A 14,943-nucleotide genomic window follows, 5' to 3' on the forward strand; every position below is an offset into this window, starting at 1 on the left:
GGCTCCACACTGCACAACATGAAGCACCCCTCACCCCATGTGTTGAAGGTCCCCATTTGTGTTTGTTTGATACTTGGGAGAGTGCTTTTGTCTTTGCTCTTATCTCTTTCAATTCAATTAAGTTAATGATTGAATTGGTTTTCAAAATGTTGGGTGTTGACAAAAAAAAATTTAGAAGAAGGAAATATTTTATGTGGTTTCTGATTGTGGAACTTTTAAGTCTTCAACACTTATAAAAACTAATTTAACCATTCACTCAGCGACGGATCCAAGTAGAGAAGTATGAGGGCAAGTGCCCTCACTTGAATATGAAAAAATACATTAGAAAAAAAATTGAGTAGTAAAAGTATGTGATTTTTTATGATTTATTTGATAAAAATTGCCGTCACTTATGTCCCACATTATTAAATGCCCTCACTTGTGTCTCATATTGTTAAATGCCCTCATTTGAGTAGTAAAAATATGAGGTTTTTGGTGGCCCCTTTGGTAAAAACTGTTTTCACTCGTGTCTCATTTGGTAAATAATGTCCTCACTTCTAATAGTATATATTAATTTTTTTATTACGCATTTCTATATATATATTGCCCCCACTACATAAAATTTCTGGATCCGTCACTGCATTCACACATATCAATTTCAATTCTAACTCATGCTTTTAAAGTCGATCGTTCTTTCACTCCCTTGCTATCAACCTACATTAGGTAACCTTATAATGTTGCCAAAACCCCATGTGATCTGGTGAATGCTTGACCATATTGAGGATCAACTTCAAGATTGTGGGACTAACTTTTCTTGTGAAAAAAATGGTTTGTGCATGTTACCCCCGCGTGGGGATATCGTAATCGTCCTTAGTTGGTAAAAAATAAATTAATTATATAACACCATTGATTGATAAGTACACTCAGTTAGCTTTTGAGCCCCAATTCTACATGTATATTTGGTGCCCTCACCCCAACTCTTCCTAAAGAGCAGAAAATACTTACAGTACTTATCCAAGCAATTCCTTGTGCTGAGTCTTATCATTTTAAGTTTCAACTTCCAGAGGTTGACATCTACATATCCCATGGAGCATGGACGTGCAGTGTTGATTTTTCTTTGGTCCCTAATTGTCGTTCTACATGTATAAATGCTTCAATTGTAAGCTCTCTTTTGCTAATATACTTCAAATTAAAGTTTCACATCGAATAATAAAAAATATAAGTAACTAAGTTTTTATAAAAGGTAATTTTGATTTTAATGAGTGGGACAAGGAACCTCTGATCTGTATGATGGGGAGCTAAGGTTTACATTAATTATATCTTCCTTGGCCTTAAGGGATGTCTTACAAATGGGCTGGTGTTATTGTATAGTGATGAGCTATTAGTATAGCTCACTGCTCCTTTATTTTGGAAACCTTCTGCTATGTCTGTTATGATTTTCGTTTTTTCCTTGGCTGCCTGTGGTTCTTAATGCTATTAGAACATGGGGGTCATGAACAATGTAAACTTTCTTCTTGCATACCTTGTGCTGTTTTAATGCATCTTTTCTTTGGCTTGTCAAAAAAAAAAAAAAAGTGTCTGATCTCGATCCATTACAAAGACCAAATAAGTTTTGAAAATTATGAGTTTTTAATTTTCGACCTCAAAAGAGACTTGCTTGAGTCCACTCTTGGACTTCTTCCTCATCGACCTTTGCATAAATCAAGTTATTTTCATATTTAGTGTAATTTTCAATATACACTAAATATATTTTTTAGCAGGATCTTACACTTCGATCCCTGTTCCGGTATAGAACCACAGACCAAGGCTAACCAATTTAGAGAGCAAGCGAAAATTAACAAAGTGAGTAAAAATGCGTGAAATGATAGGATCCTCCGCTTGGGCGGTCCTCTTTTATTTATAGCTTGGGTTTTGATCCGGTTGGATCATGGGTTACCCGGCCCATTTGATACATAATTTGTTCAGCCCAATTATTTAATACATTGATCCGCCCTATACCAGACCACAAGCCCTCAAGACACTTGGGCTTAGTATAAGGCGAATGTGTCTTTAATAAGCCCTCAACCATTAAAGCCCTCATGATGCAATTAAAATGGGCGTATAAATCATAACATATGTTCATTTGAATAAAAGTAAATAATAATAACCACGTCAGACCAGCTCTTTCCTCTTCTTCTTTTCTTGCGTGTTCAACCTAACCTGTCAAATCTCTGAGCCTATTACCTGCTACGCCCTCACTGTGGTAAGAATCATCATTGCTTTTCCTGCTACAATTACATCAACAGATATCCACAAATATTTTGGAACTTGAGCCGCAGCATTACCGCGTCTTTAAATCCCACTGACATAATTACCATCATGAAAATAAATACGATTAAAAGCACATAAAATAAATTCAAACACAAAAGGTTGTGCCGTTCCAGTGACTCCTAAAACGTCATGACTGCCGGACTAAAATGTCCTTTCCACTTGACTTTACAATGAATCACGTCCGTTTAAATTCAAATCCCTGATCGACGTGTCCTCTTTTAATATGAACATCAAACCTGACTCTTGAATATCCATATGTAAGCACGCGTCCACTCATCTGTAATTAATGTACCTTTTCATCTCACCCTTTCACCCCTCCTTCCTTCTCTATATAAAGCCCCCTTTTCTACCCCTCTCATCACTTACCTACAATTCCTTACTACCCATATTCTTTTCATAAACAAAAACCCACACCCTGCTTCTTCTCTGCCAAACCCGCTTTCCTATTTCCTGCATTCACTCATCAACCATCCCAGCAGTCTTTAAAGTTCCAAACTTTCTCTCAGGTAACAATCTTCTTCTCTTTTCTTCTTTATTTCATACTTTCACATGAACTTGCGTATAAAAGTTCCTATCTTTAACATCCATGACTCTCTCTCTACCCAGAAACACTGCATAAACCTTGCATTGTAAACTAAAAACTTATACTCTATTCCATCTTCATCTTACTTCTAAACCTTTCACTTTCAGGACACTTTGAAAATGGTTTCTAAACGCACCCGTAAAGAGGCTTCTACTCCTAATGTCCCACCTATCGCCGATTCCCTATGGGTGGCTAGTAAAATCAAAAAACAATTCTCTAAATACTGTACTCCAAAAGCTATTATAGATTTAGTCACTAAATACAACTTTAGGAAAGATGGCCTAGATGCGCATTTGGACATAATTCCCTGCGTCCCTGATGAGCCGTGTTGTTTTGGGGGGCCAGATAATCAGGGGCGAAACTTCACCTATCTCTTTGAAAACTTATTTTCCGATTTGAAGTACACTCTGCCTTTCTCTGATTTCACTTGTTCCGTTTTAACCCTTCTGAATGTAGCTCCTACCCAACTTCATGGCAATGCTTGGGCGTATTTAAAAGCCTTTGAAATTTTATGCCTAACTCTAAAAATCGAACCCACCAGTAATAAGTTTTTCTACTTTTTTGAAACATGCGGGCGAAACGTTAGAGGTGAATATGTTTCGCTTGCCACTGCTAGGGGTCTAGGGCTATTCACTTTATTCAAAAGCCACTATAAACACTTCAAAGGAAAATTTTTCAAACTCCGTGAATCAGAACCTTGTAAAGATATTTTTTACTTTGATGACGGGAGTCCCCGATTTCCGTTCTACTGGACGAACCAATATGAAGGCATCATCAAAATTCTCGAGGATGCCTTGACTAAAGAAGAATTAGTAGATTGCCAACTTTTATCTGGCTTAGGATTGAACCTTGCAGATTTTATGGCCGCTCTTTCTAAGAATGAAGTGGGTAAATACATTGGTAAGGCATCTCATTATGCATTTTACCTTTCCTCTTTATATAAAAATCTTCTTATATTCTAACACCACTATCTTATTGCAGGGAAAATGGCTCGACTTACTGAAGAAGACCTCCTCCACTTTCGCCGCGAACAACAGGCCGCCCGTGAAAAAAGGAATCCCTCAAAGTCTGTTGCCGACCAAGACACCAGCCATTCTGGCACTGAAGTTGGTCGCCCCACTAAGAAAAAGAAAAAGAATGAAGAACCTGCCTCTCAGAAGAATAAAGCTTCGAACCAGACTTCTTTGGAACAATTCATGAACAGAAATGATTCGCCAGGGGCGAATAAAGGCTGCTCCTCAAGCGCTCAGCCTGTTTGCTGGAAAAACTTGTTGAAGGAATTTGAAGAACTGACCTCCAATGAAGTAACTTCACTTTGGGATTCAAAGATAGATTTCAACTCTTTGGTGGAAACGAACTTGGTTTTTGAGGCTGATCGTGAGAAGATGAGGAAGATGGGTTTAAAAGAGGCCTGCCAAGCTATGATGACCAAAGGTTTAGAGATCGCTGCAGTCGCCAAGATGATTGACTTAGAATCTAACGGATTCGATGGCCTCGCCAATGCCAAACTTGTTGAAGAAAAAGAAAAAGAAATTGGGAAGTTGAAAGCAATGTTGAAGTTGTTAGATAAATCCAACAAAGCCAATGAGAAAAAAGCTGCTGATTTGGCTGTAGAGTTTGAGAATGCGAAGAAGACTGCTGAAGACCACAAAGCTTCTGTTCAGACACTGACTGAGGAAAATGACAAGGTGAAAGCTGACCTCGCCCAGATTACTACTGTTCACAACCAAACTCTGGACGAGAATTCTAAAATGAAAACAGAAATTGCTGAATTGCAATGTTCTGTTTTGGATCAATTTGAGGCTGGCTTCGCCAAAGCACTAAGCCAAATCTCCTTTCTCAATCCTGACCTGGCGATCAACTTGGAGGGCTCAAACCCTTATGCTCGTATCGTGGATGGAAAACTTATCAGCCCGGATAACGCGGATGGGAAAGGAGAAGAGGAAGAAGAAGAAGAAGAAGAAGAGAAGAAGAAGAAGACAAGAATGAAGAAGATAATGTCAACACCAAAGAAGGAGAAGGAGAAAACCATTAGTGACAAGTCTTGTTCCCTTTTCCTTTTTAGCAAATTATGTAAAAGACCTCCGGTCTCTTAAAATCTTTGTCTATTTGTTTTCTTTGCTTTCATGTACTGAACTTTTCCCTTATCGTAATGAATTTCCCTTCAACATTACATGAATGCCACACATTCTAATTGTTTCGCCTAAAAACCCAAACATGTTATAATTGTGTCGCCAAAAACCTAAAACTTCATGACTCCGGTAATAACATTATCCTTTGTTCCCCCAAACAACTATCACAATCACTAATTCTATAACTGAACATAACTTTACTGAATTATTCAAGTTATCATATAACTTCAAAATATAACTTAACATAAATAACATTTACTAACCTTTCACCAAAGTCAGTCCGCCTTCATCATTTAGTTGAGTACTTTACCCACACATTTATCGTACACAGTAAAATACTCTTGAGTGAATCTCTTTAAATGTTGTAAAATTTAAACTTAATCAAATACTTTGGAATCATAAGGCCTTTGTGTACATAACTTAGTCAAATTTTCATTTTCGACATAGTTATTATTCATGGAAATCAAAGTCAAAATATTTGATTTCATTAGTATGCTCGCGTGGAGACTTGTGCTTAGTTTGGACAAGCTTAAATCCAATTTAAGACTGTGCTTATGAATTCGTGGTCGAATGCTCTTGTTTTAAGAGACTTAATTTTTTCTCAATTGTCTGACGTCGCCCAATTGATAGACCTTAGTTGATAAGTTTCCGCTATGGGTAAAAGAAATAAGTAAAATGATACACCCTTGATCATTTTAAAAAAGGTTATGCCTCGTTAAAAACTCTCCCGCCTGGGATAGAGAAAAGAGTGCATACCTGTTATTCATTAATAATTGATGCCTCGTTAAAAACTCTCCCGCCTGGGGTAGAGAAAAGAGTGCATCAAATTTAGTCTTACACAACAAACATAGTCTTAAACGATACAACCAACAAACATAGACTTCAACACACACAAACTGAAACAACGAAACATGATCTTGGAGAAACATACACCGAACCAAACTGAACAACATAAAACAAACTGAACGAATCACCCTGCACTTCAACTGTAATAGTAACGGAGATGCTGTGCATTCCAAGCCCTTGGGATCCTTCGCCCCGATAACTCCTCCAAATGATACGCCCCCTGACCAAGCTCTCGCAGAATCCTGTAAGGCCCTTCCCAATTAGGTGATAACTTCGAATCATCAGGCCCCTTCGCCTTCCTACGCAGAACCAAATCTCCAACTTTCATTTGCCTCGGAACCACTCTAGAATTGTATCGCCTTTCCGACCTCTGTTTTACCATTGCTTGCCTCAAACGAACTTATGCTTGCGTTTCCTCTGCTAAATTGAGATCAACCAATCTATTCAAGTCGTTCTGCTCTTCATTATAAGTTGCCACCCTGAAAGTTACATCTTGCAATTCTGCTGGGATCATAGCATCTACCCTGTAAGTCAACTTGAAAGGCGATTCACCAGTAGTTGATTGAGGAGTAGTATTGTACGCCCAAATGACCGTGATTAACTCTTCTGCCCACAATCCTTTAGCTTCACCTAGACGCTTTCTAATTCCATTAAGAATGACTTTATTTGCTGACTCTACCTGACCATTTGTCTGAGGATGCTCAACTGAGGCGAAGCGCATCTCAATTCCCATTTCTGCACAAAAATCCTTCACACTCCTGCTAGTGAACTGTGTTCCATTGTCTGAGACGATAGTTGCTGGAACGCCAAATCTGCAAACCAATTTTCTCCAATAAAACTTTTTAACTTTTTCTGCTGTTATTTTCGCCATTGATTCCGCCTCAATCCACTTAGTAAAATAGTCTACTGCAACCAAAATAAATCTGATCTGAGAACCTGCTGGAGTGAACGGTCCCAGAATATCCCCTCCCCACATTGCAAATGGCCACGATGAACTCATTGAGCTAAGAGTTTCAGGCGGCGCCTTATGTAAATCTGCATAAATTTGACATTTATCACACTTCTTCACATATTCCATACAGTCCCCTCGTAAAGTTGGCTAATAGAACCTTGCTCTGAGCACTTTCGCCGCCAAAGATCTGCCCCCCACATGACTTGCACACACACCTTCATGAACCTCAAACATGATTCTTTCCGCCTCATCTTTAGAAACACATCTCAATAAAGGCACTCCAATCCCTCTTCTGTACAATTGATCTCCCAACAATGTGTAACGACTTGCCTCGCGAATTTGATCCTTAGAAAATGTCAACACATCTGAACCCTCTGCCTCCAAACACTTTTTGATACGCCCCATCCAATCTGAATCTGATAAAGTTAACACCATCATTGTCTCATCCTCTTCAATACTCGGGCTGCTCAAAACTTCCTGGATGACTGACTTATTGTTTCCCGGCTTCTTGGTGCTTGCTAACTTTGACAGAATATCCGCCCTTGTATTTTCCTCCCGCGGAACATAATTGACCTGCACCTCGCCTATCTGCTTTATCAATCCCTGAGCCTTCAATAAATACTTAGCCAGCTGTGCATCCCTCGCCTGATATTCACCCTGAATTTGCCTGGAAACTATTTGAGAGTCTGTTTTAATCATTATGCTCTTAACCCCCATCTCAATCGCCAATTTCAAACCTGCAATTATAGCTTCATACTCTGCCTGATTATTGCTTGCTTTGAAGTCAAACTTGAGTGACTGCTCAACTGTCACGCCTCCTGGTCCTTCTAAGATTATTCCGGCTCCACTTCCCTTGACATTAGATGAACCATCTACAGACAAACTCCATTCGCCAACTTCCATAGTTTTCTCATTCGAAGACATTTCATTGACAAAATCCACCGATACCTGTGCTTTAACCAGACCTTTCCTATCAAAAGTGATTTCAAATTCTGACAACTCAACAGCCCAGGAAACCATTCTTCCAGCCAGATCAGGCTTTTGCAAAACTTGGCGAAGTGGCAAATCAGTTTTTACCACAATTGGAAAGCCTTGAAAATAAGGTCTTAATTTCCTGGCGGATATAATTAAAGCTAATGCAGCTTTTTCAATTTTCTGGTATCTAACTTCGGCTCCTTGAAGAGCATGACTCACAAAATATATGATCCTCATATCATCTTTGTTTTCTTGCAACAAGACTGAACTAACTGCATTATCAGATATGGAAATAAACATTGACAATGAAATACCTGGAATTGGTTTGGCTAAAATTGGTGGCCTGGATAAATGATCTTTCAAACTTTGAAACGCCCTCTCACATTCCTCAGACCACTGAAAAGTTTTGTTCTTCCTTAAGCATTGAAAGAATGGTGCTGATTTTTCCCCAGAACACGGAAGAAACCTAGATAAAGCCGCTATCCTTCCCGTTAATTTCTGCACATCTTTAACTGAGGTTGGACTCTGCATATCCAGTATCGCCTTACACTTATCAGGATTCGCCTCAATTCCTCTCCTTGTGATCATGAAACCCAAAAACTTTCCACTTTGAATTCCAAACGAACACTTTTCTGGATTAAGTCTCATGTTATGTTTTCTTAGCTCGCCAAACGCCTCTTCAAGATCAGAACAGTGTGCCATCATTTCCTCTGACTTGACCACCATGTCATCTACATAAATCTCCATGTTCCGCCCCACCTGTTTATCAAACTCCTTATCCATCAGCCTTTGATATGTTGCTCCCGCATTCTTCAGCCCAAATGGCATAGTCTGATAACAATAGTTCGCCTGATTTGTCATAAAAGCTGTCTTCTCTTCATCGGGCTGGTACATTCTTATCTGATGATACCCTGAATATGCATCCATGAGGCTAAGCATTCCGAACCCTGATGCTCTATCAACAAGCTTATCAATATTCGGTAAAGGATAAGAATCCTTAGGACAATGCTTGTTCAAATCTGTATAGTCCGTACACATTCGCCACTTGCCATTAGCCTTCTTCACCATTACAAATTCGCCAACCAAGTTGGATACTTAACCTCCCTAATGAATCCAGCTTCCAGTAACTTATTTGTTTCCACCTTTACTGCCTTTGCATTTTCTTCGCCCATCTTTCTTTTAAACTGAACAATAGGTTTCGCCCCGGGATTTAAAGCCAATTTGTGACATATAAATTCCGGATCGATTCCTGGTAGATCCCTTGCACTCCATGCAAACAAATCCATATTCTCAGATAACAACTTTACTAACCTGTTTTCCTGACTTGCAGTTAAATTGACACCAACTTTCAAGTTTCGCTCACCAATTTGGATCGCTTTAGTTCCCTCTTCTGATTTCATCTTGTGCTCATTGAATCCTTCTCGAGGATCCAAAATAATATCCGACTGTTCTAAATCCACCTCATAGACTCGATGCCCCTCTTTCACTGCCTTCTTTCCCATGTGCCCATACTGCTTGAAACTTTCTGAATAACACTTCCGAGCAACCATTTGGTCAGCCTTTAAAACTCCAACTCCTCCTTTGCTCAATGGATACTTCGTTGTTAAGTGTCTTGTAGAAATGATCGCTCCCAATCTGTTTAGTGATGGTCTCCCAATGAGTACATTGTACGGCGAAGTACATTTTACTACCAAAAACTTAATAGCAAATGTTTCTGCATTCTTCCCTTCTCCAAAGACAGTCTTCAATTCCACATACCCGCGAACAAATACTCTTTCTCCAGAAAAACCCACCAAAGAACCATCATAAGGCAACAAATCAGATTCATTTAGCCCCAACTTTTCAAAAGCATCACCATAAATCAAGTCCGCCGAGCTTCCTTGATCCATAAGTACCCTCTCAATTTCGTAATCAACAATTCTCAGCATTACAACAATTGGATCGTCTTCATTAGGTTGGATCCCCTCAAAATCTCGCACAGTAAAAGTTATATCGGGTTGATTGGTTGCCCAACTTCCCCAATCGTTAGAATAAACAACATTAATGGAGTGGACGTACCTCTTACGAGCTGAGTTAGTAATTCCTCCACCGCGAAATCCACTAAAAATGGAGTGAATCCGCCCCTTCGCTTTCCCTTCAGATTGTATGTTTTGTCCTTCACTCTCAATCTATTTTCCATCTTCGGTTCGTCTTGCTGAAGTTCCTGCTTCATCTGAATTGCTTCGCCCTTCAAGCTGTTTCATATACCCAGCCTTTATCAATTTATCGATCTCCTTCTTCAAAGTAAAACAATCATCAGTATTATGTCCCGAGATCCTATGATATTCACACCACTTCTTCTTATCCACGTAACCCGTTGACGGCTTTGGCTGCCGCGGAAAACGGACGACGTTCGCCTCCAAACACGTGTGTAAAGCTTCAGTCAAATTAACCGCCAACGGCACTGCACGATCATTTTGATTCCGGGTCCACGTCATTGAATGTCCTGGCCCACGCATCCCATACGGCTGAGCACGATTTTTAAAATTAGAACGGTTATCAAAACGACCGTCATAACGGTTGCGATTGTTATACCCTGCGTTGCCACGTTCGGTCCATCCCTTCGAATATTGATCTGCAACTGTTCCCCTCTTCGCCTCAAACTGCTGCTTCTGCCCTGTAACCGCTGTATTCTGGCGGTTGTTCTTGATCTGATCGCTCTGCTCCTCTCTGATGTATCCTTGTACCCTTTCGCGTAAATGCGCCATTGTCTCCACAGGTTTTCTACTCAAATTACTGTTCAAACCACCCGACTTCAAGCCCAATTCAAAAGCTGCAATGCAAATTTCCGACATTTTATCCTCTAAATGAACAGATAATTGATTGAATCGCCCCATGTAAGACTGCAAAGTCTCATTTGGCCCTTGACGAACATTGAATAATGTCGCCGGAGTTACTTTTTGTGCACGACTGGTAGAAAACTGAGACAAGAATTTTGTAGATAATTCCGTGAAATTGACAATTGACCTTGACGGTAGAGTCGTGAACCAAATCATCGCCGACTTCTTAAAAGTTGATGGTAACATTTTGCACTTCAACGCGTCCGATGCGCCAACAATGACCATTTTTGTGTTGAAATACACCAAATGGTCCTTTGGGTCTGAATCACCATAGTAAGAATCAAGCTTTAACGTCTTCAAATTGTCTGGGACGGCGGTATTCGCTATTTCCTCTGTGAAAGGTTGAAAGTCCACCACCGTCTCAGCCATTCTTCGATCGCCCTCTCGTAAACCCTGAGTCTGATTGAGATCAGTAAGTTGATTTTGTAACTGCTGATTATGTTGACGAAGTTCATTGAGATCGTCCATGATCCGCTGAAGAGCATCAGGAGGAACATCATTTTGCTGAACATGATTCCTCTCTCCGTTCGCCCGGGATCGAGTCACCATCGTAGTGAAAAAGCGAAGCCTAGGAAAATATCCTTCGGCCCCACGGTGGGCGCCAATGTTCCGGTATAGAACCACAGACCAAGGCTAACCAATTTAGAGCGCAAGCGAAAATTAACAAAGTGAGTAAAAATGCGTGAAATGATAGGATCCTCCGCTTGGGCGGTCCTCTTTTATTTATAGCTTGGGTTTTGATCCGGTTGGATCATGGGTTACCCGGCCCATTTGATACATAATTTGTTCAGCCCAATTATTTAATACATTGATCCGGCCTATACCAGACCAATCCCTTTTACCATTTTTCAATATTTCCATCTGTTCCGGTATAGAACCACAGACTAAAGGCTAACCAGTTTGAGAGCAAGCGAAGTAAACAAAGTAAATGAAAATGTGTGAAATGATAGGATCCCTGCCGCTTGGGCGGTCCTTCTTTATTTATAGTGGGGTTTTGATCCGGAAGGACCATGGGTGACCCGACCCATTAAGTACAGAATATTGATTAGCCCAATTACATTCCGACTAGGTTCGTCCATATCAGACCACAAGCCCACAAGACACTGAGGCTTAAAATAAGGCGAGAGTGTCTTTATGAAGCCCACAACTGTTATGTTGATTATCACATAAACAAGACGCAAGGTAAAATGGGCGAACAAACTGAATTTCTCAGACAAAATAAATAATGACCAAATTAATTTGACTTTTCCCTTGTCTCTTTTGATGCACTGAACCCAGCTGTCGTTTCACTTGCACTTATCATATAAAATTTCCAAGATCATCATTACTTTCCCTGTCATAAATATATCCACCAAATATTTTGCATATATCTAGGAACTTGGAGCTACGTTTTAGCACTGCTCTATTAACACAATCATTAAGAAAGAAATAAACGTAATTGATATCATAAATCACAAACAGAATCCACACATGAAAACTCACACCCTTTCCTAAAGTTTTCGTACCAATATGCCCTCTTTAAATCATGGAAATTAACTACACTCTCTCACATATCCCCTCTTCCGGACCAATATGCCCTTTGAAATTCAAAATCCTCAACAGTCATCTTCTTTCTCATTCAAAACTTTTCAGACTGAAACGTCACCTCCGTCCAATCGTCAAACCATGCGCTTTAAATGCGCGTGTGAAAACACGCGACCATTCCTCCTTTAAATCACCCTTTCACCTTCATCCCCCTTTCTATATAAAGTCTTCCATTTTTACTTTACCCTTACTTGTGCTTTCTACCCTCACCATATACCAGAACAAAAATTCTTTTAATCTTCACTGCTTCCTCAACCTTGGCACTCTCTCGCTACATCCTAGAACTTCCTAATCCAGAACTTGCTAAAGCCCCATTTTTCCAGGTAACTCTCTTTCCTCTTTTCTTGTCTGAAATTTCTGCATCTTACTTCTACTTTTCAACATTATGCATAAAACCTATTTTTATCTTTTATTTTTTACCCAGAAGTCTCCAGTTTGAATAACCCAGAATTCACTCCTAAATTCCTTCTCCATCTCATCTCATACTTCTAAAATTTCATTTTCAGGATCAGAAAAATGACTACTAAACGTACCCGTAAAGAAATCTCTACTCCTAGTGCTCCCACTTCTGCAGATTCTCTATGGGTCTCTAGTAAAATCAAAAAACAATTCTCTAAAATTAACACTCCCAAGGCTGTTATAAATTTAATCACCAAGTATAATTTTAGAAAAGACGGACTAGATGCCCACTTAGATATATTACCCTGTGCCCCTGACGAACCATGTTGTTTCGGGAAAAAAGATGAACAAGGGCGAAACTTCACTTTTCTCTTTGAAAACCTGTTTTCTGATCTGAAATATACCCTACCCTTCTCAGATTTTACCTGCTCTATCCTGACTCTCCTGAACGTAGCCCCTACCCAGCTTCACGGTAATGCTTGGGCTTACATAAAAGCCTTTGAGGTCTTGTGCCACACTTTACAAATCCAACCCACTAGCAATAAATTTTTCTACTTCTTTGAAACTTGTGGGCGAAACGTTAGAGGGGAGTACATTTCGCTCGCTACCGCCAGGGGTCTAGGACTGTTCACCCTTTTCAAAAGCCACTATAAACACTTCAAAGCAAAATTTTTTAAACTTCGCGAATCTGAACCCTGCAAAGACATCTTTTATTATGATGATGGAAGTCCCCGGTTCCCATTCTACTGGACGAACCGGTACGAAGTCATCATCAAGATTTCTGATGACGCCCTGACTCCAGAAGAGCGTGTAGAATGCCAATTTCTATCTGGCTTAGGATTAAACCTTACAGACTTTATGGAAGCCCTTTCTAAAAATGATGTGGGTGCATACATTGGTAAGGCATCCTAATTTACATTCTTCTTCTGATATTCCTATAAACTTCTCTTTTTCCTTAACACTGTTTCTTTTTATTTAATACAGCAAGAATGGCTCGCCTATCAGAGGATGACATCCTCCGTTTCCGCCGTGAGCAACAAGCTGCTCGCGAGAAAAGAAATCCGGCGAAATCCATCGCTGAACAAAACACCAGTCATTCCGGCACTGAAACTGACCGCCTCGCCAAGAAAAAGAAGAAGAATGACGAAGCTGCCTCGGCCAAAAACAAGACTCCCAATCAAACCTCTCTGGATCAATTTATGAACAAAAGTGCTGCTATCGATATGAACAAAGGCTGTTCATCAAGCGCTCCGCCCCCCTGCTGGAAGAATCTGTTAAAGGAATTTGAAGAGTTAACTTCCAACGAAGTGACCTCACTATGGGATTCGAAGATTGATTTCAACTCTTTGGTGGAAACAAATTTGGTCTTTGAGGCGGACCGTGAAAAAATGAGGAAGATCGGATTGAGGGAGGCTTGTCAAGCCATGATGACGAAAGGTTTGGAAATTGCTGCAATTTCTAAGATGATTGATCTTGAATCTGCTGGATTTGATGGCCTTTCAAGCGCCAAGCTCATCGAAGGAAAAGAAAAAGAAGTTGAGAAAATGAGAGCCACATTGAAGCTTTTGGAAAAATCCAAAAAGGCTACTGACAAGAAAGCCGCGGATCTGGCTTCAGAGGTTGAAAACTTGAAGAAAACTATTGAGGAAAACAACACTTCCATTCAAACATTGACTGGAGAAAATGAGAAGACAAGGGCTGACCTTACCCAACTGACTACTGTCCACAACCAAGTTTTAGAAGAAAATTCCAACTTGAAAACTGAGGTAGCCGAACTAAAATGTTCTATCTTAGAGCAATTTGAAGCTGGTTTCGCCAAGGCGAAAGGTCAAATCGTTTTTCTCAATCTTGACCTGGCTATCAACTTGGAGGGTTCAAACCCTTATGCACGTATCGTAGACGGAAAACTGATCAGCCCAGATAACGCGGATGAGGAAGGAGAAGAGGAAGAAGAAGAAGAAGAAAAAGAAGACAAGAATGAAGAAGAAAATGTCAACACCAAAGAAGGGGAGGGAGAAAACCATTAATGACAAGTCTTATTTCCTTTTCCTTTTATCAGACTATGTAAAAGACCTCCGGTCTCTTTAATTTTCGTCCCTTTATTTCTTCGCTTTTATGTACTGAACTTTTCCCTTAACGCAATGAATTTCCTTTCAGCATTTATATGTGTACTTCACCTTTTACTTGTTTCGCCTAAAAAACTACATATGTCATAATTTCTTTGCCCAAAACCTAAAATTTCATAATTTCTGTAACAACATTATCCCTAATTCACCCCAAACAACTATCGCAATAACTAATTCT

At 39.8% G+C, this 14,943-nt stretch overlaps 1 protein-coding gene across 1 annotated transcript; it reads left to right on the forward strand.

The window, feature by feature from the left end:
- Window positions 1-3,858: 3,858 nt before the first annotated feature.
- Window positions 3,859-14,727, forward strand: LOC130737019 (putative WEB family protein At1g65010, chloroplastic). The gene is made up of 3 exons (XM_057588790.1): window positions 3,859-4,759; window positions 13,624-14,529; window positions 14,699-14,727. Exons 1-3 carry the CDS (start codon window positions 3,859-3,861, stop codon window positions 14,725-14,727), a joined length of 1,836 nt encoding a protein of 611 aa, XP_057444773.1.
- Window positions 14,728-14,943: the final 216 nt, after the last annotated feature.

Source organism: Lotus japonicus, chromosome 2, assembly GCF_012489685.1.
Source record: "Lotus japonicus ecotype B-129 chromosome 2, LjGifu_v1.2".
In the NCBI taxonomy this organism is placed as follows: domain Eukaryota; kingdom Viridiplantae; phylum Streptophyta; class Magnoliopsida; order Fabales; family Fabaceae; genus Lotus; species Lotus japonicus.